At 33.7% G+C, this 19,958-nt stretch overlaps 2 protein-coding genes across 7 annotated transcripts; one reads left to right on the top strand and one right to left on the bottom strand.

Annotated features, from left to right (window-relative positions):
- Positions 1-186: 186 nt before the first annotated feature.
- LOC132911798 (tubulin alpha-1 chain-like) lies at positions 187-2,780 on the top strand. Its single transcript, XM_060968756.1, has 3 exons — positions 187-732; positions 1,019-1,235; positions 1,315-2,780. The coding sequence occupies exons 1-3, from the start codon at positions 730-732 to the stop codon at positions 2,439-2,441; spliced, it is 1,347 nt and encodes a 448-aa protein (XP_060824739.1). The 5' UTR covers positions 187-729; the 3' UTR covers positions 2,442-2,780.
- A 26-nt stretch (positions 2,781-2,806) lies between these two features.
- LOC132911795 (protein hu-li tai shao) lies at positions 2,807-19,093 on the bottom strand. 6 transcript variants are annotated; one of them, XR_009659079.1, is made up of 16 exons: positions 18,565-19,080; positions 14,402-14,751; positions 13,969-14,155; positions 13,517-13,899; positions 12,999-13,448; positions 12,734-12,870; positions 12,546-12,663; positions 10,911-11,024; positions 10,692-10,784; positions 10,366-10,561; positions 10,138-10,275; positions 9,968-10,039; positions 5,696-5,763; positions 3,920-4,101; positions 3,574-3,610; positions 2,807-3,205 (listed from the first exon to the last, which is right to left on the bottom strand). XR_009659079.1 is itself a non-coding variant. In XM_060968740.1 (15 exons), the coding sequence occupies exons 2-14, from the start codon at positions 14,510-14,512 to the stop codon at positions 3,935-3,937; spliced, it is 2,196 nt and encodes a 731-aa protein (XP_060824723.1). In that variant the 5' UTR covers positions 14,513-14,751; positions 18,565-19,079; the 3' UTR covers positions 2,807-3,205; positions 3,920-3,934. The 6 variants fall into 6 exon arrangements, 4 of the variants coding, with proteins under 4 accessions (XP_060824723.1, XP_060824724.1, XP_060824726.1 ...); XR_009659078.1 differs by having other exon boundaries at positions 3,920-4,063; XM_060968740.1 differs by lacking the exon at positions 3,574-3,610 and having other exon boundaries at positions 3,920-4,063; positions 18,565-19,079.
- Between the last annotated feature and the right edge of the window lie 865 nt (positions 19,094-19,958).

The raw sequence follows: 19,958 nt of genomic DNA, 5'->3' as shown, positions 1-19,958 counted from the left end.
ACAAATTTGCATGAGGATATATTGTAGAAAGTGAAGGGTCAATAACAAAAAGACAAAAATAAAGAAAATTTTTTAAACACGAATTGGTAGTTTTTTATATGTGAAAAATAAGAAAATTTAAGAATATAAAGATATTCCGTACATTGTGAATATAATGACAGAATACATATGTCTTTTTATATGTACTATATGTACATAATGATCGAATTGCAAGTGTCAAAGATATACATATGTATGTGAACAAAAATAGACCACAAGAATGTGCATCACGAACTTTTCGTTCAATTGGCTAGTTACGACTTGGCTAGTAAAAGCTAGTTTTAGCTAAGATATGCTATTTATATTCGTTTATTAGATTTAATCTTAAGTGCGACGTAACTGAGAGCGGACTTGTCAAATATAACTTTTTATATTCACCCTGTTATTCTTAAATCTAACAACGATACTTTGATGAAACAAAAATTCACAGTTCAGTACCAAGTTTAAACACAGTTAATTATGGAAAGTACCTAAATAGGAAAATAGCTTTTTCGATGAATACTTGCAATTAACTTGAGTACATTTCGAGATGATTCGAAGTGGAGGATATAAGAGGCCGACGACCGTTCTTGTGTTGCATCATTAAGTTTCAATCGTTCAAAGAAGCGGCACCCATCTTCTGTGTAAACGTGTTATTCGTCAGTAAAACATTCTGTGTTTAATAAAGTTTTATATTTCTACGTAATTAAAATGGTAAGAAAAATTCACAATTCGGTCCAAAGTGACTACTGTAGTCAAAGTAACAGAAAGAAAAAGATGAAATAAAAAATTTAATTAAATAATAAATCATTAATACGCTATTAGTTTGAATAAAATTCTGTTTATTATTAAACGATATAAAAATTAGTTTCCTGTATTTTAATTTTCTTTGGAAAATAAGTGATGGTTCAATATTTTGAATTCAAAAGGGCAATTGTATATGCAATAAGAGCAAAGGGAGAAGAAAAAGATCTTTATAGAAAAAATTTTTACGTTTCAGCGTGAGTGTATATCTATTCATGTCGGTCAAGCTGGTGTTCAAATTGGAAACGCTTGTTGGGAACTTTATTGTTTGGAACATGGAATACAACCAGATGGACAAATGCCATCAGATAAGTTTAGTGGCGATGATAGCTTTAGCACTTTCTTCAGTGAAACCAGCTCCGGAAAACATGTGCCCAGAGCAGTATTTGTTGATTTGGAACCTACAGTTGTTGGTAAGAGAAAAAAGGTGTCATTCAATCATTAAAAATTTGATATTCAGAGGCAGTAACGATATTGTTTATACGTTTGTAGACGAGGTTCGAACTGGGACGTACAAGCATCTTTTTCATCCAGAACAACTGATCACTGGCAAGGAAGATGCAGCGAATAATTATGCTCGTGGTCATTATACAATTGGTAAAGAAATTGTCGACCTGGTTATTGATCGAATTCGTAAATTAGCGGATCAATGTACCGGATTACAGGGATTTCTTATCTTTCATTCGTTCGGTGGTGGTACTGGATCAGGATTTGCTTCCCTATTAATGGAGCGTCTTTCTGTTGACTATGGAAAGAAATCTAAATTAGAATTTGCGATATATCCAGCTCCGAGAATTTCCACGGCAGTTGTTGAACCATACAATTCCATTCTTACCACTCATACGACTCTCGAGCATTCAGACTGCGCTTTTATGGTCGACAATGAAGCGATCTACGATATCTGTCAACGTAATCTGGATATCGAGAGACCAACTTACACCAATCTTAATCGGTTAATCGGACAGATTGTTTCTTCCATAACAGCTTCGTTGCGATTTGATGGTGCTTTAAACGTAGACTTAACCGAGTTTCAAACGAATTTAGTTCCTTATCCAAGAATCCACTTTCCTTTAGTTACGTATGCTCCTGTAATATCCGCCGAAAAAGCATATCATGAACAACTCTCGGTCGCGGAAATCACCAACGCATGCTTCGAGCCAGCGAATCAAATGGTCAAATGCGATCCTAGGCACGGAAAATATATGGCTTGTTGCATGTTGTACAGAGGAGACGTGGTTCCAAAGGACGTAAATGCTGCAATTGCTATTATTAAAACGAAACGAACGATACAGTTTGTCGATTGGTGCCCGACAGGATTCAAAGTTGGTATAAATTATCAGCCACCAACAGCTGTACCAGGTGGAGATCTAGCTAAAGTACAACGTGCTGTTTGTATGTTATCTAATACAACAGCTATTGCTGAAGCTTGGGCTCGTCTTGATCATAAATTCGACCTTATGTACGCTAAAAGAGCTTTCGTTCATTGGTACGTTGGGGAAGGCATGGAAGAGGGTGAGTTTTCCGAAGCTCGTGAGGATCTTGCAGCTCTTGAGAAGGACTACGAAGAGGTTGGGCTAGATTCGGTTGACGTAGAAACAGATAATGCCGACGAATACTGAATCGAGCTTATTTTTCGCATACTTTTTAGTCTTTTGGTCTATTCTTCGCTAATTTTCTCGTTTCACCACTTAACTTTAATTTTTGCGCTTTTTCCTCATCTTTTTTAAAACTTCTACTGCTGAGAAATCTTGTCAGGAACAGATATTTTTTATCTTAACATACATAGTTGATAAATTGATATTGTAAAGTATAATGATGTATCGTAAAAAGAGAAGATTGAAAAATAGTATTTAAATGTGACACATAACGTACTTACATACAATGGCTTAAATAGAGGCGGCACAAGAAAGGATAAGGATATACATATTTGGAATAAAGAAATTGAAAATGAAAATTATGACACGACGAGGAATTATCCCACATATTTTCTTGTCAATCAGAGACGTATTTCGTTTGTTTCGTTTTATTGCATTACACAAACGGGGCTGGGGAGGCAAAATTAAATAGCGGATTAAATAGTTCAGCGCGACGCTTTAACAAATTAAAAACGTAAAAACATTAACAGTACAATATAGTTTCTTATCGTACGTAGACGTAATGCGATGGCAGTCTTGAGTCCTGGAAAGATGCTGTGATTGTTGCACGGTTATTTCAATTTTAAATTTTCTATGTTCTATTTCCTATTTTCTATTTTCATTCGTCTCCTGTATATGCATTTTTTTTTAACTCGCTTTGCGATCTTCGACTCTTCTCTGTCTCGCGGCTTAATCCTCATTCGGTAATAGTTCTTTTATTTGCGATAAGCTTTTGCTCGTGGCAGTGTCTGGAAATGAAAAATCGAAGGGGAAACCTTCCATAAAGTACGATCCAATAACAACTTATGTTTCCATTACTTATACTCGTGATGCATATCGAAACAGACATCGGTTAAACAGTATGGTTTTCAGAGACTAGTGAACAAAAGATGAGTTACACGCAATCCCGAATAATAACGTGTGACCGTATAAACACCATCATAGCAATCATGATTCTAACTGGCGACTATAGGATACGAAATCTAAGATTGCTGCAACTATGCGAATTACATTAGCATCAATAGCTCTTCTACTCTATAATAGTAATAACAATAACAATAATGAAAATTAAGAAAGAGAAGGAAGACATATTCTCACACAGAAATTTCTATCCTACCTTTCTTCTTTGAACTTCTTCTTACGATTAGTATTTCCTGGATACAAAAAATTTGATGTAAGTCGCGGTATAACTATTCCAATTAGCAAAAAGATAATTGGAAGTTTCGTGTGAAGTGACAATTTTATTCCCGTCATCAATCATAACATAACCTTTTAAACAAATATCTGCTAAAAATGCGACATTGATCTACGCAAAGTCAACTGGTTAGAATCAATAATTGTAAAAAAAAAGAAAAAAAAAAAAGAAAAGAGAAAGATTAACGCATGTATAATCGAGAATAATGAATGAGGTGGATATGAATAAAGATACCAATTCCAATATTGTGTATTTTGTACATACGTACCAAAGTTAGGACTACCTACGCCTCGACTGGCTTCTTCTTTTCTTTCTTCTTCTTTAGGAAAGATGGTGTCCTAAGGCCTTTCTTCTTCTTCTTTTCCTTTTTCGGTGACTCCTCGCTAACGCTCACATCCTGCGACACGGAACCCTTAACACGGAAGGTCCCAACCGTAACCATAAACCTTTCTGCATGCACATGCAAGTAGCCAATTCGCCTTTTCCTTCTTTCTCCCTACAAGCTCGCACACGCGCGCGCGTCTGCTCTTTCTTCCTCGAATCTTTCCTCCCATTATGTATCGTTTTATCAATATATATATATGTACAGTACTATACAAAAATGTTAAACCATCTACAAAAAAGGATCGTTCATTTTTATGAACGAGTATAACGATACTTGATGTTCGAACTCTGTTATTATTTTCAAGAATTTAATTCACGAATTATCAATATAGCTGAACTTCCCTAATTCGAATTTCTATAATTTTATTCTGTAGTATGAATCCGCTATGAAAATTTTTACATATTGAAATATAAACTGATTATAATTAGAATTATTTGTCATATGACTAGGCGCGTTATTTTACCCCCATAATTCGAATTCGAAGAAACCTAACCTTTGCAAATAAAAGTTTACTCGCTATAAGTTGAAGTTTGGTTACGGTTACTTTTACGATTCGAAATACATAATATTGCATATATATACATTACGGCAAAAAATCCTATATCAATCTGTACTTATTGTAGAGAATATCTAAAGGTTTGTTTTTATTTGAATCATAGTGATATAAGAAAACTGATTATAGAAAACAGTATTCTATGTTTATTATTATAGAGAATTGATTATATTTTTGCACGCCATAAAAACGTACTGTGAACAGAAAATGAAGTTATAGTTCAATTAATTATAAAATAAATAAATGATATTTTAAAAAATTCAAGTTCTCAAAATCTTGATTTATACCACTATGACTTTTAAAATATCATATAACATTGTATGGTATGGAAATATTTCCTAAAAATTACCTGCAATTATGAGATCATCGTCGTAGATAGTCTAAAATGTTTCCATAGTATTGTACATACATATGTGTATAAATACACGCGCACGTGTGTCCCATTTTCTTTTCCTTCGCCCCTTAGCGTTTTGCATGATCTTTATTGGATCCATAAAAATCGGTCATTCTTAGATTCATGCAAGCGAACACTATTGGCGTACTAGCTTATTCCTAGCATTATATCGCAGTTAATGACGAAGCAGCATTTATGTATGATTCTCAAGACTCGTTCGATAAATTAAAGATGAGATTGCAATATAAAGATTTGTAAAAATTTACGATTAGTTTAAGATAAAAGATAATCACGATTAATTCTTTCACGTATAAAAAACGATGCGACGTAGATTCGTTAGAAATAGTAAAAGACAAAAATGTGTAGCTTTATCATTTTACGAAACATCCTTATATGCAAAATGTGTCACGCAATTGGTACTGATCTTTAAATTGTTATAATAAAGATTTAATGCATGATAAAAGGTATGTTCCAATCTTGTGACTGTGTGTATATATGCGATATATATTTCGTTATCGCATATATACTTTGAGAATCCTCGAGCTTTTCTTTTGATAGTTTATCGCTCACTTTTATTTTTGCATTTTTCGAGTTCTATTAATCAACAATATAGCATGATAAAGATTAAAGTTATATAAGATATTATTGCACATTTGTGATAAAACTCGAGGATAATGATAATATTTAAGTTAAGATGACATAAGAAACAAACCTCTTTACTACTTTGAGAAAATGTACTGTGATGCGCATCAGAGTGATCGCCGTTTACGGTATTTTCCCCTGAAACAATAAGGTGAGAAATACTACACGTTGTCTAAAAATTTTGTATATAAATGATAAAGAAGGGAAGCATAATATTATGTAAAATCTATGTTTACTATTAATAGAGAGCGTATAAATAAAATTAGTGTATAAGTTAGAATGTCACAAGAAATTGGCGAAGATAGTCAAATACTCACGCTTACCTTGAAAACGAAAACCAAAGTATAATTCTTGTTTGCTCTTCAAGCGTTTCGAATATGCAGTCACATTATAACAACTGATAAAGATGTTAAAATGGATATTAAAATGATTTATTTATGATCTCTGTATCTCGTTACGTTTAGGAAAATTATTTATTTCATAATCTTAATATGTTTCGCATACAAAACATGTACTCGATACAAATAAAAGAAAAAATAAATAAATAAAGAAAGAAAAAACTAAAAAGACAAAGTATGCAATATCAGGACACGAACAATGTGCATAATACAACTGTAAACATTAGATATAAACAATAAACAAAACGAGCACTGTGTAAATTAAAATACAAATTAACATATCGTTTTATACCTTCGATAAATAAAAAAATTTCTTTGGTTTGTAGCAAACAGAAAAGGAATATTTTTGTGGATATTTGAAAAAGTATCCTTTAAATAATTCTAGGAACTAAATTCTACGATCATGGTTCTACTATTGGTTTTCTCAAGTTATTAACTTAAAGAAACTCCACTGAAGCAAGTGTTACATCTTTGAGGGGATAAATTTCTGAAAAGGACGATGTTTGATCGTTTGATGAAATCATTTTAAAGAAATGCGTTATTGTTATTTTCTAAGTTATGACTAGATAATTCTTTGTCATTTACGATTTCGTCGGAATCACAAAATGTATAAGTATCATTAAGTCGTTTCCTTCCAATTTCTGCGTTTAAATCCACAATCTTTTCATCTGATTCTTCTTCACCTATGGTCGATAACGGAGAATATTCTTGATTGTAATCCATAGGACAGGAATTCATACAATAAATACAATCAACGCACGCTTCTACAGCTTTAGTAGTCTCTGATAGTGTCATTGGTTCTCTTCTTTTTTTCTCAATTTCGAACAGATCATACGAACCTACATTGCAATCCATTTCAACGAGTTTCTCTAAACTTTCAGATAGACCAGGCTCAACTTCTTCCTTATTTTGTCTATGTGATGTTTTATTTTCAACACTGCTCTCAACATCAAAACTTCTCTCTATTCGGAAGTTCAATTCAACTGCTTCTTTATCAGTATTTATTGGCTTCGCTTTCACTATTGTACGAAACTCGAAAATTGCGTCTGCTTCTGTTTCAACAGATTGATTATTCTCCTCGTCTAAAGCCAAATTCTCAAAAGAAATCGATGTAACTCCCATACTTCGATCAGAACCTTTTTTTGATTCATCACTGTTTATCATTGTTGTCAAATTATCCACCTGCTGCCCGATTTCCTCTTTCTCATTGTTACTAGTATTACTGTCTTCTTTTTCTTTCAGCTCTACAGCCTTATAAGTCTCTGATAGTTTTGCTAATTCTTCTTCCATTGTATCAATTTCGGGTAAATTATCCGTATCTATATTACAACCCATCTCAGCAAGCTTATCTAAACTTTCAGATAGACCAGGCTCAACTTCTTCCATATTTTGCCTATGCGATCTTTTACTTTCAACATTGCTCTCAACACCAAAATTTCTCTCTATTCGGAAGTTCAATTCAAATTCCTTTTTATCAGTATTTGTTGGCTTCGCCTTCACTAGTGTATGAAATTCGAAAATTGCTGCTTCCGTCATGTCATCTGCTTCTGCTGCTGTTTCAGCAGACTGATCATTCTTCTCGGGTAAAACCAGATTCTCAAAAGCGGTAACAGTCGGTGCAACTTGTGTGTTTCGATCAGATGCTTTTTTTGATTTGTCACTGTTTATTATCGTTGTCAAATCCTTCTGCTGTCCAATGTTTTCTTCCTCATTGCTAACAGTATCATTGTACCCTTTTTCTCTCAGCTCTATATTTGCATAGGTTTTTGCTTTCTTAATTTCATCACATGCATCGATCACATGGTGAATAACTTCATGTATAACGATAACAGGTGTAGTTTGATTGGTCTGAGTCTTTTCGATTTCTTTCGGCGTGTGTTCGTTATCTTTTATGTTCAAACATAATTTTGGAGTTGAGAATTGCCGAGAAATGGATGATAACGGCAAACTACATCGATCATTTAACTCTATACTCGAAAGAATATCATAAACGTTTTGAAAAATTTCATTTACTAGACAGTAAATGATCACATACGTGTCATTTCCATTAAGTTCTGCGATAATTTCATTCGCCATATTGCTTATGTCATTTCGAAAATATTCACCTGTAGTTTCCAGCAATTCTAAAGTCGTGTCAGCGGATAGTTCCAACATATCAGATCCTTCGTTCGAACGAATTTCAACTTGTCCATTATCAAAACATATATCGTTATTTATAGTCTTGTTATCGTTAGAAATCTCACACTTTTCACTGTCAGATAACGAATTGAACCAGATATAATTATCAATTTTATCGTCTACGCAGTCCTTTTTTCCCCATTGTTGTTGTTCGTTTTTGGGACTTTTCTCTTCGTTTGATTGCAAAAAGCAATTCTGCTCCAAGTTATTATTGGGTTCAAATGTAAATGTTGATAACTTCGACGATTTGTCTATCATCGTTTTATCAACATTTTCGTGATCATTTTCTGAATTCATACATGGTGTCAAACTGTATATTAAACTCATATCGGACGGATCTAAACTATATTTCTTCGAGACTTTAAATTCAGGAGAAGATAAAGCGATTAATCTTGTTTTCGTTGGCTGTATGTTTGAATCAATACAGCTTACTATTTCGGTAATCTGTTCCATAGAGCTTGTATCGATCGACTTCAAATTTGTTTTATCATTTCTATCTTTTTCTTTCACTTTTTCGTTAGAAGACGGAACATTCAATGAATTTACGTTATTTTTCATTTCCAATGTTCTGCGAACTTTAGATTTTCTTTTTTTGGTCAATTCTTCTTGTGTTTTTTTGTCTTCAAAGTAAATCGAATTTGGAACTTGTTCAAGACCATTGCATTTCATGTCACCCGAGCAATTTACTTGCTCACCAGTTAATATAACTGGAGGACAAGGACGGTAGTCGATTAACTTAGTTACTAACCGCTCTGCGATTATGTCACCTCGGACAATTTCTAAACGTGGTTCGTATAGATATAGTTCAGCAACTGGACAATGACGGTGTTTACTAATAATGCAGGCATCATTTTCAATCTTGTTCTCACATTTGTTTTTGCATTGACTGCAGAACCTGCTCGGTGAACCAAGATCTGCAACCATAGTGTCCCATAACACCACAATTGTATTTTAATATTTGCTCCTTTCGTTTATCTTCTTTCTCAGAAGATATTTATTATGATCACGGATGCTCACACCTGCGTATCTGAGAAATTTCTTGTATTCGCAACAGCTGACAAGATGAAAAGTATAATATCTTAAAATCTTTCAATTGTGACATCAAAAAATCCAACAAATTGGTCCGAGTATATGTCGAGACAAATTGATTTCTTAAAAATCGTGTCAGTCATTACCATACTCGAGTTTTGCACACAGCTTTTAAAAATTACATTTACTATAATTCGTAATTCAAGGGAGAAATTATAATGAGAGCAGAATATTATTTATTAATGCAATGCAAGGTAGTTAACGTGCAATTTAGGACATAAATTAAAAAAAGGGAAAGAATATGGAGGAAATAACACTTATACTCCTGTACCAAACATAAATATGCAAAATGTTTATGCGAATGTAAGTACATCCATGCAAGGTGCAAGCGTTAGTGATCATAGATAAAGGTGACAAATTAAGGTAGGGAAAAAATGTAATGATAAATTACAACACCTTCGTGCTTATGGAACAAGCCTTGCGATCGTTATCATCAATTATACGAAATTTCATTTAAAAATGCAATATTATGAAACACATAGAAGACAGGAGGAATAAGACTTAAAAAAAAAAAAAAAAATGTAAAAGTAACACGACACAAGACTCCCCATATATTATATCGAACATGCATACTACACGTTTCTTCGATCATTTTCAAAATACCTCCGCCTCTATGAAAATGATCGATTTAAAGTGCATAGGCTCTGGGAACTAAAAATTGTAAAAAGATAGCTTACCGTCGCTCAATACAACTTCAGGTTGACTTGGTGCAGGCACTTGTTTCGTTTCTATCCGTAGTACTCGGGGTTCTGAAAGTAATTGAGATATGATACATTGATCGATATATTTTTCAGTTCTGAGATAACAATAAAATATAAAAAACATATGAGAATTTGTTGTTACTTACCATCTCTGCTCTCTTCTTCTGTTTCCGAAGTTACAGATACCGGTGATTGAATTGGACTTTTGGCAGTGCTTGATTCGTGTGTTGCCCGACTAACATTGAATGATGATAATGCTTCCGATTCTGATTGTGATTCATCATCTGTAAAACAAGAAAAGATGAAACCAAGATTAAATTTACTCACTATGTAAATTTTCAATTGAGGGCAAATTTATATGTTATTTTGCTTACAGATATCTCCTTTTTGTTTGCGTTCAACTTCTCTCTTATATTGATCGAGTTCTTGATCAGTAACAGCATCGAAAGGATTTTTTGCATATGGTGTCTTGTAAACCATTGCGTTGTGTTGAAACCCTCTTTGAATGATACCTTTACTGGCTGCCCCTACCAACACTACTTGTTCTCCTGTTCCGCTAATAGTGGCATCCTTTCATAAGCAAATGTTCTCATCAATATATATTTTACCAAAAATATGATGTATAATTTTACAAAATAGTAAATTCATAAATTATTATAATTTTAATTTCGAGTTATTACTTAAAAACGTGTCACATTACCTGCATTTTTTTGGCTTCTTCCCATGTAACTCCTTCTAATATGTGGGATTGTGGCCCAGCTGATATCTTATCTGCCCTACGGTAATCCTTTATCTAAACAAAAAAGCACAGCTCCAAGGGTTTAATCAGTTTGCAAATACAAAATATTTATATATTATTTTATTGAAATATTTTAAGAAATGAACGTAAACTGAATCAATGCAATTTCATGTTACTTACCTGTTGTTGTAATTGTTTAAATTCCTTTGGATTGGTATTTTTCGGTACAAATTGAAGGGCACTGTCGATCTTCACCGGTGTACTGCTATGCGTCGGAGATCCGTCTGACACCCACTGCACACAAAACCAGAACGTTAGTCGACCCTCATCGATAATTCGACATCCAACACAGCATTATGAGATACCTATTTTCGCATTGTCTGCGTATGTTATGTGTGCCTGCTTTGCTGGTGATGTCGTCTCGTTATTATTTCAATCAATTTGCGTGCGTAACACATTATTAATGTTGCAACATTTTAGACTATTCATTTGCCAAATTCAAGTACAAATTTTTCGATTAATTTACCTACGATCTAATCTTCTTACAGCATTAAAAAAATTACGTCTACGTCTATTTACGCCTATATATACTACTGTCATTAACAGCGAATATTCTTGGAGTGTTTCATATCTACCTCCCTCTGATCTAGGGTCGATCGATCTGGTTTTGTAAATGCAGTGGGACGAAGAGTTGAATATCCATCCCTTCGACGACACGATTTTAACAGGCACACATTCATACACAGTTTCGAATGTGAATCAGTCAAATAATGATATCCATGCGCATCATATGATTATCTTAAAATGCCATAAACTCGACAAAATGCTCGAGAATAAGGCAATTATTTGTTCATCGAATCGATCATTGAAACATAGATTCATAACACACTTCAATAAAATTCTTTCTATTTTTTTCTTCATTTTATACATGCTGCCATGCCGTTGTAAAGAGAAGGGTTCTATCTTTTTTCGAAAAATTACCTATACACGATAAACAGTAGACATATATTTATTTATATATTAATAAGCTACAAGAGAGAGGCGCGATAAAGTCCCATTATAATTTTAGTCAATCCACCGAAAGATACACAATGTTATAGCAACATTTATTTAGAACTACATTTTATATTAATCATAAGTAGATCGTTGAAAATTTATTAGATGTATTGAGTTGTATTCCCTTTTCCCTCTCTCTTTTCTTTCTTTTCACATGTATTTCTTCACAGTGTATTTTCTACTATAATATCATAAACTGGAATGTATTGAAGGTACGCAAATATCACTACGGAGATTATAAACAACGAACAAATGTAATATAATTGATCAGGAGGATTTAATGTTCAGAATAATCATGAACTTTCACTTTCAGTTACTTTCCATATGAGATCTTTTTTTTTTCGTCGTGTCTTAAATGTATGCAATAAAGTATATTGAAAGAGAATGAAACATGAAATATGATTGATTTGTTTTCTTAACTCAAAGGAACCAAGCAATATTTTTGAAAACTTGTACGATCTCTTTTCTTACAATTAATGATGATAATTACGTTTCGACAAATAACTTTATAGAAGATTATAAATGTAACAACATGTGCATGTAAAATATCAATCTTAATATAAATGCAAATCTTGACATTGTCTTAATAGTACTTTTTTTAATAATATTATGCAAGATCGTCTAGTTCTTGCGCAAATTTCATCTTCCTTTCCATACACTGTTTTTTACTTTCTTCTATTATTTTTTTTATTTATCTTTTATTTTAGAAGCACGCCGTTACATCTATTCAGTTTTGTTCTCAAAAGTGATGACTTCTACCTTTGTAATTTTCTTCGGATCAGGAGTTCCTGTTTCAAGTATTTCGACCTTTTGGTATACATTGGGCGAATTTAACCAACGTGACCTATCCGTGCCTTTACGGCCACCTTTCCAGAGCCTATAAAAAAGTGGGAACATAAGTTTTCTTCAATAATTGTGAAGCACCTTTATGTAACAAACATATTTACCCCTGTTTATAAAGTTCTTCTTCTTCGAGTAAATATCCCAAAGACGAGACTGCTGGTGGTACTTCTACATCATTTCGAGGCCGCGGAGGTTCTCCTTTTACTAGTGGATTTCTGTATATATAGCCAGTTCGGAAACCCTGCAAATGACCCAATAACTTGTTAGCTATTACAGAATCAGTAATAAGCGAGAACGATGCAACGTTCCGGTATGAAAGAAAAAAACAGAAGGACTGAGGTAAAAACAACGGAAGATCCATATACTTACTGCATTATCAAGCATTCGCATAAGTGCCTCAAATTCAGTTCCACCAATTCGCCAACGCTTTTCGAGTTTCTCAGCAAGAGCAGTGGTTTCGGTGATTTGAGCCGTTTGTTGCGGTGTGGGTGGTTTTCTCGAGGCTTCGAATATAGCTTTCTTAGACTCTTCGGAAATAAGATTTAGATTATCCAAACCAGCAGGCATTAGTTTTAACTGGGTCTCACAAGCTAAGACCATATTGTAAACATTGAAGAAAGCTTCTTCGACAGTTTCTCCGCAGCAGAGAGCACCGCGATTCGTTAAAAGCATAACTTTATTCATCGGTCCAAGATTTCTTGCTATCTTCTCTTTTTCTTCTGGTTCAAAAAATCCACCTACATACTGGTGCGTGCTTACCTCTCCTATTACTATACTTTCTTGTCCAATTGGCAGTAATCCGCACTTTAATGACGAGATCTGAGGAAATATATAATTAACAGAGACGCAAAATGTAAAAACAATAAAATATACATTTCTTTACTCACAGCAGTAACGGACGGAGTGGTAATATGAACAATGCATTTTATATCAGGTCTAGCAGCGTGAATCGTTGAATGCAATTGAAACCCTGCCACATGAACACCAAAATTGGTTGTTCCCTGTTCCACGACCGTTCCTTGCATATCAACTTTAATCAAGCTTGAAGCAGTAACTTCGTGATACAACAGACCATACGGATTAACTAAAAAGTGTTCTTGATCTTGATTTAAACGTGCTGTAATTTGTCCACCAACACCTTGAGTCCAACCATAGAGATCAAGCAGTCTAAATACTGCTGCCAATTTGCAACGCAATAGTTTCTCTCCCTTTGCATAACCCATACTTTCGACACCACGGATGTCGTTGATGGGTAATACACAATTAGAAGCTGTAATAAAATTAGTTAGATAAGTATTTGATAAAACACAATTGAATAACTGATATTTAATGAACTTACTTTTAAAAACATTTGCATTAAACCGAGCACCTTGTGCACCCATCATATCAGATATTTGCTGTAATAGACCTGATGGTCCAGCACCATCTTTCATTTGTGTCTCAATAATGCGTTCTAATTCTTCGCGAAAAAGTCGAGAATTCATCATCATTTCAACTCTCTTCCTTCTTTCCATCTCCCTCATATCCTACATAAAAAAGTAATGGAAAATATAATTTGAAAATATTTCTTAGATATGCAACACTGTTGTGCAATTTTTCATTCAAGTCACATATACCGTCTGATAGTGGACTATTTTATATATGCCTAGAAATCCCAAAGAGGTGGCTAAAAAACGCAGTATGTATCCAAAACGTTACACATAGCACAAAACGTAAGTAAAAGATCCCACAAAAATTCTTTTATTCCTTAAAAAATTTTTTCGAAATCTTACCGCATCGATGTCTGCAGGCCGCATTTTACTCTTCTCTTCTTCTGTCAAACCGTCCATTACCCCATTCGTATGTGGTTCAGTCAACGGTTGTTGCTGACTTGTGTCTGCCATTCTTGCTAATTACTGTCCTTTCTTTTCTAAATTATATTCTTTTTCCTCGTCGTTTGTTTGCTTTTTCGTATTTTTAATCACTGTCGCTATCACTATCACCGCCACTACCACTAGCTACGACACTACCACTGTCACTGCTACCGCCGCCGCCACCACCACCACCTCCACCGCCGCCACCACCGCCGCCGCCACCTCCTCCGCCACCTCCACCTCCTTCCACCCCTGCCGTTGAATGCCGACTAAAACAAAATGTTTTACATCATTATTAATAACTATTGATACGTTTTAATATATTTTTAAAAATTAAAAGGAAAAATAAGGAACTCGTTTCTCGATTAGATATAATTCTTATTTTTCTAGTTAAATAGCACTGATTTAACACTTTATCTTTCAGTATTCTTTTGATTCTAACATAAGGGGTATATCATACTTCGTTATCTATAGGAAAGATAATTTTCAGGTGTTTCTCTGCCCATTTCGAATGTAGAAACCAATGAACACAAGAAAAGCGACAGGAGACAGCAAACGATCAATAAACTTCCGAGTAACAGTCAAGTAGAGTAAGGTGCGTCGAACGCGTAGATGGTAGGGGAAAATTACAAGAATCCTTAGTGCGACTGAAATCGTAGTTTCCTTTTTTCAAATTCTTACTACGTTTATTTATATCACGTGTTTCCATCGTCTTCCTCTATGGTTGTATCCTAACCCCCTATCTTAACGCTTCTTTCATTTTATATTTTCCGTATCTCCTTTTGTTCAGTTTTTAAATATACTACGACAATAAATGTATCTACATCCTGCCATTTTATCAAAAATAAAATATTTAATCTCTTATATCCTAAATTATGTCCTTTAGATTTTTTGCCGCCATCTTTATTTCTGATATTTCAAGTCTGTTTAAAATAACACGTATGCTAAAAATAGATACTTCTTAAAACCATTAGAGCATAATTGCGACAAGAATAATACTTATAAGTGTCGTCAGACTTCTAAGAATATTTGGTTAATAAAAGAAATTTAATACGGACATATAGAATTAATACTGTTGAAGATTACATATTTAATGTGTGCTCTATCTTTTTTTATACTTATCCAACCAATGATTGCTCAGAAAACATAGAAAAAGAAATTTACAATACAATTATAAAGAACAGAATAGGTTGCTTTGGTATATTATTATTTAAATTAGTTCGTACAAAATAAGTATATTTTGTATTGCACCTGTTCATCGTTAGATGTGTCAAGCACCATACACTAGAGTATCGCTAATAACCTTGTTTAACGGCTCTTGATAATTCGGAAGCGTATGCTTAACCCAAATTCTCAACTTCCGCAAATTCTACTCTAAACAGGCAAATTGCAGAGATCGTTCTACAAATTCTTTTACTGCTCATACGAAATATCTTTGCCACTATGTCTAGAGCGATTTTCTATTCAATTGTTTTTTTACCGCTCACTTTATCGATTTAGTTCCAAACGTTATCGTACACACAATGGTGGAGAAAAGGATTTTATTTAACTATTTCCTCAGTTCTTTTTAATTTCAGTAAACGTAATTATAATTTATTAATTCTATATTTTTAGAAAATAATACTACCTATTTTAAAATATGAACAAAATTCTGTAACTATATGCTACGCTGAAACAAATAAAAAGTACTGCAGTTTAAGTTATTGATCGAATAATGCACGGAGTTTAATATTAAAGTCATTGTATTAGTTTATAAAAAGCAAATTGTTATATTATTATATCAATATTTGAGATATATAATAATAGAAATTTTATTTCTCATACGTTCAACAATAAAATTTACTTTCAAGATTAATCATAAACAGTATATATGATATAACAATAGCGATCACTATTACGAAGTTCTATCCATATTTATATTATTATATATTTTAAATATTAATATGATTTTTCTCTTGTATTATATGTGTCCTAACTTGGTTAATTTTTACATTAAATTTTATTGATTAGTAGGTGACATATAAAAGATATAAATGTTTATTGAATTATTTTATATTATTTTATCTGAATATTTAATTAGTGGAAAGAAAAAACCTAAAAAGATTTCTTATTTTAAACAACTTCTTTATCTTACGTACGTACATAATTCATTATGACCAAGTAATGTCATTCCTTCAATTAACGTTCGTCAACGAACGCCAATTGAATTCTAGCTATTCACGGTTAATCGACATCACCTTGCTATCATTTATCTGTATCATGACGATATCCATTTTTCGCTTTCTCGTATATTTCATAAGAATAATTATTAAATTTATACGTCTATTTAAATATGTGTTTTTTGAGAAAAATATAAAAACTGGTCAAACAAGTTACGAGACCTGTTAATATTTCGTGGAAAAGAGCCAATTAGGATGAAAAACGTAGATAATGTATTGAACTATCGAGATAGTGAACTGAATGCGCGTATTGCGCGCGAGATACTTAATGCGACGCGTCCGCTGTTTCTCGACGCGATGATGTCATAACTTAAAACGTAAAGCTTACTATCGGTGCTCGTTGGGCGATACTACGTTTGCCCGGGCATAATGAAAGGCACGATCGTTATAGTCTATGTCAATATAGTACATTCGTAGAACAGATCCTTTAACGAAATAATGAACCATTTGGTATTATATACGTTTTACTTAAATTCGTTTTCCATTATTAATAATAACATTATTTTCAATAAAATAAAATTTCGAATAGTAATACCGTTCAAAAAAATGTAATAAGATTCAGAGGAACAGCATATAATTATAGGTAAACTCAAGGGAAATACATTTAAATTAATCAAAAGTTGAAAAAAACTGAAAAGATAAATCAACACACCAGCAAACGCACAGGTGAGCGTGCCTACTATAGAATCGAAACTCGAGAGTAGCAAGTTTATTTCCAAGCGACGATAGATCGCGCGGGCGGTCTGGAGTTTGTAACAAAAAAAAAAGGACGTCAATGATTATGCAGCAACCTATTGGACCTACGTGTTAAATAATACTTTTCACGGTAAAATTGTTGATGATTTAAGATTTTTGTTTAAGACACTTGCCTACACGAGAATATCCGCGTTGTATTGTTGTTTTCTCACCATTTACGAATTCGATCATAAGGACGTTGAGACGAACTCAGCGTATGGTTATTCGTGTGAATACGCCCAAATGACCACTACATGTATGTCAATTTAGTCCTCCAAACAAACGCGAGCAATTTCGTGTACATAACGCCCGCGACATTCAGAAGTAAATTTAATAGCATAAAAGAGAATCAACTTGTACACTGGTTACACCTTGTCGAGCTTTTTTGTCCTGACACTACTAGACGGAGCAGTGTAACCAATTGATTAAATACACGTAGAGAATAACGAAAGGAAACTGAGTCTCGCCTGCTATTCAAATAATGACACACTTATTTATCATTGTAGAGACAACCTCCATATAGAACACAAAAATAATATCAACTTTTAAATTCACGAAATGAAAACCTGAAATGATTATAGTTTTTAGTTTCATCTGAATGATTCCCGCCGGTCATAGTTTACGCAATGCTGTGAAACATTATGTTAAGAGAAAGAATGAAGTAGCACATTGCAATCACGTTTAAGGTTAAATTTTTCATAAAAACTGTATGTTTAACACGAATATAGAAATAAAAGAAGGTCAATGGTTTAACAATGCAAATGGCGATACAGCAATGGTGAGTAATGGGTTTCAATGGCGCAATTATGACAGCGAGTATCTTGACAGTAATTATCGACGTACTTTTACCAAATATTCTTAAACCGATGAGGAACACAACTAACGAAATTGTGAGACAATGCGTTGTCGAAAAGTGTCTACAAATGTAGAAAAAAATATCCAAGATTGCCGCTCAACCGACTCGACTCGACTCTACACAACTCGGCACGGTACGACACACCCCTTACGCTACGTCATTCTTGTCAATTATTTCGAACCACGTTCTCTCGTACAGAGTGCTGGAACTTTCCAAGTGATTCGTATTTACAATGGTATTTTGTACTATTAGTTAGTGAAGTAATGACTTACCTAGCGCAAAATCGGCAACTATCGTCAATGATCGATATATCCGTATTCGTTGGGGAACCGTTCGACTCGCTGTTCGTATCACCGAGCGGTCGTTCCGTTCGGTGGACAGCTTCCCCGCCCCCGTCGCCGTCGATGCTCTTCCGGCGGCTGGCGAACCTTCCCCAAGCCTCCTCCTCCACCTCCTAGTAGCTCCACTCCTACTACCACCACTACTATTCCTACCACCACCACTTCCACTTCCACTTCCACTTCTATCTTCTGCTCACCACTTTCGTTACAACCACTTCGAGCTTTATATCTCCTTTTCTCCTTCTGTATTTACTTTTCTAACCAGCTCTACTTTTTAACCTATGCTTTTATAATTTATTTATATTATATAATATGTATTTATGTCAGTCAGAATACTCATACTTGGTCCTCTTTCGATTGTATACAGAAGTCGATTCTCCTAAACGATTAAAACTTGGTTATCAAGTGTGAATATTTCGTCTTCGTCTCTACACTGCTCCGCATTCCTGCTTTTTTCCTTCAACCAATTGTACAATGGGCACGCGGATCGTGCGCACAATACTGCTGCGCAACTGATCTGAAAGCGACCCAATGAGAAATCGTTTCTCGAAAATATACCGCCTGATTGGCTGCCTTTCAAGTTATTGTCCAATCAAAACGTTCGAGTTTTGTACAACCAATGAAATATTACGTATAATACGTATGTACCAAAAATCATCGAAAGTCGATATGTTACGATTAATCGATAATATTTTTTTGCTGCGGCAATATAAAATACTTTAAACAAGAAAAAGTAGAATCTTTGTCATTTATTAATAAATTGAAAATTCAGATTGAAATATTGTCATTACAAGTTAATCTTAATATTTCCTTTCCTACATAATTCTATATAACAATAATTATATCGAATAATATATCGTTTTACATCTTAATTTTAATGCAACATATACTTCTCATATATGTATGCGTTTATCCATCCATTTATCTATTTAATTCATTTCTCTTTCCTCACATTCTATCAATGCAAATATACATATATATGTGTACACCTTTGATATACATCATTCGATTTGGATTACGTGCTTTGAAAATTTTAAACAATACGCTTCACAAAGAATATACCTACTGCTACTAATAAGTTACTAATTTGAAGTAGCTGCAATAAAATAAAATGAAATTAATTTTATCAATGAATGTTTAATATGTTAATATTATTCGTAATATTTGAATTATCGGTCATTAACATAGAATAGCTGGATTAAAGCGATCCGAGCATAAACAAATCGGCAGGCAGTAAACCGGGTTTCGTAGTAATATAACGGGCAATGTAGTAGTACCGTAGAACGGATCGCATGTCTTTAAAGGTACTATATTATACATATAGT

Source organism: Bombus pascuorum, chromosome 11 (genome assembly GCF_905332965.1).
Source record: "Bombus pascuorum chromosome 11, iyBomPasc1.1, whole genome shotgun sequence".
NCBI classification, from domain to species: domain Eukaryota; kingdom Metazoa; phylum Arthropoda; class Insecta; order Hymenoptera; family Apidae; genus Bombus; species Bombus pascuorum.
Note: the sequence above shows the minus strand (reverse complement) of the source record. Positions and strands in the feature narration are given on the sequence as shown.

Coding starts and splice junctions, on each gene's coding strand:
- LOC132911798 (XM_060968756.1), top strand. Junction 1,236..1,314: donor TTTGGAACCTACAGTTGTTG/GTAAGAGAAAAA, acceptor ATACGTTTGTAG/ACGAGGTTCGAACTGGGACG.
- LOC132911795 (XM_060968744.1), bottom strand. CDS start 14,512: ATGGCAGACACAAGTCAGCAACAACCGTTGACTGAACCACATACGAAT. Junction 14,156..14,401: donor GGCCTGCAGACATCGATGCG/GTAAGATTTCGA, acceptor TTTTTTATGTAG/GATATGAGGGAGATGGAAAG. Junction 13,900..13,968: donor TAATGCAAATGTTTTTAAAA/GTAAGTTCATTA, acceptor ATTTTATTACAG/CTTCTAATTGTGTATTACCC.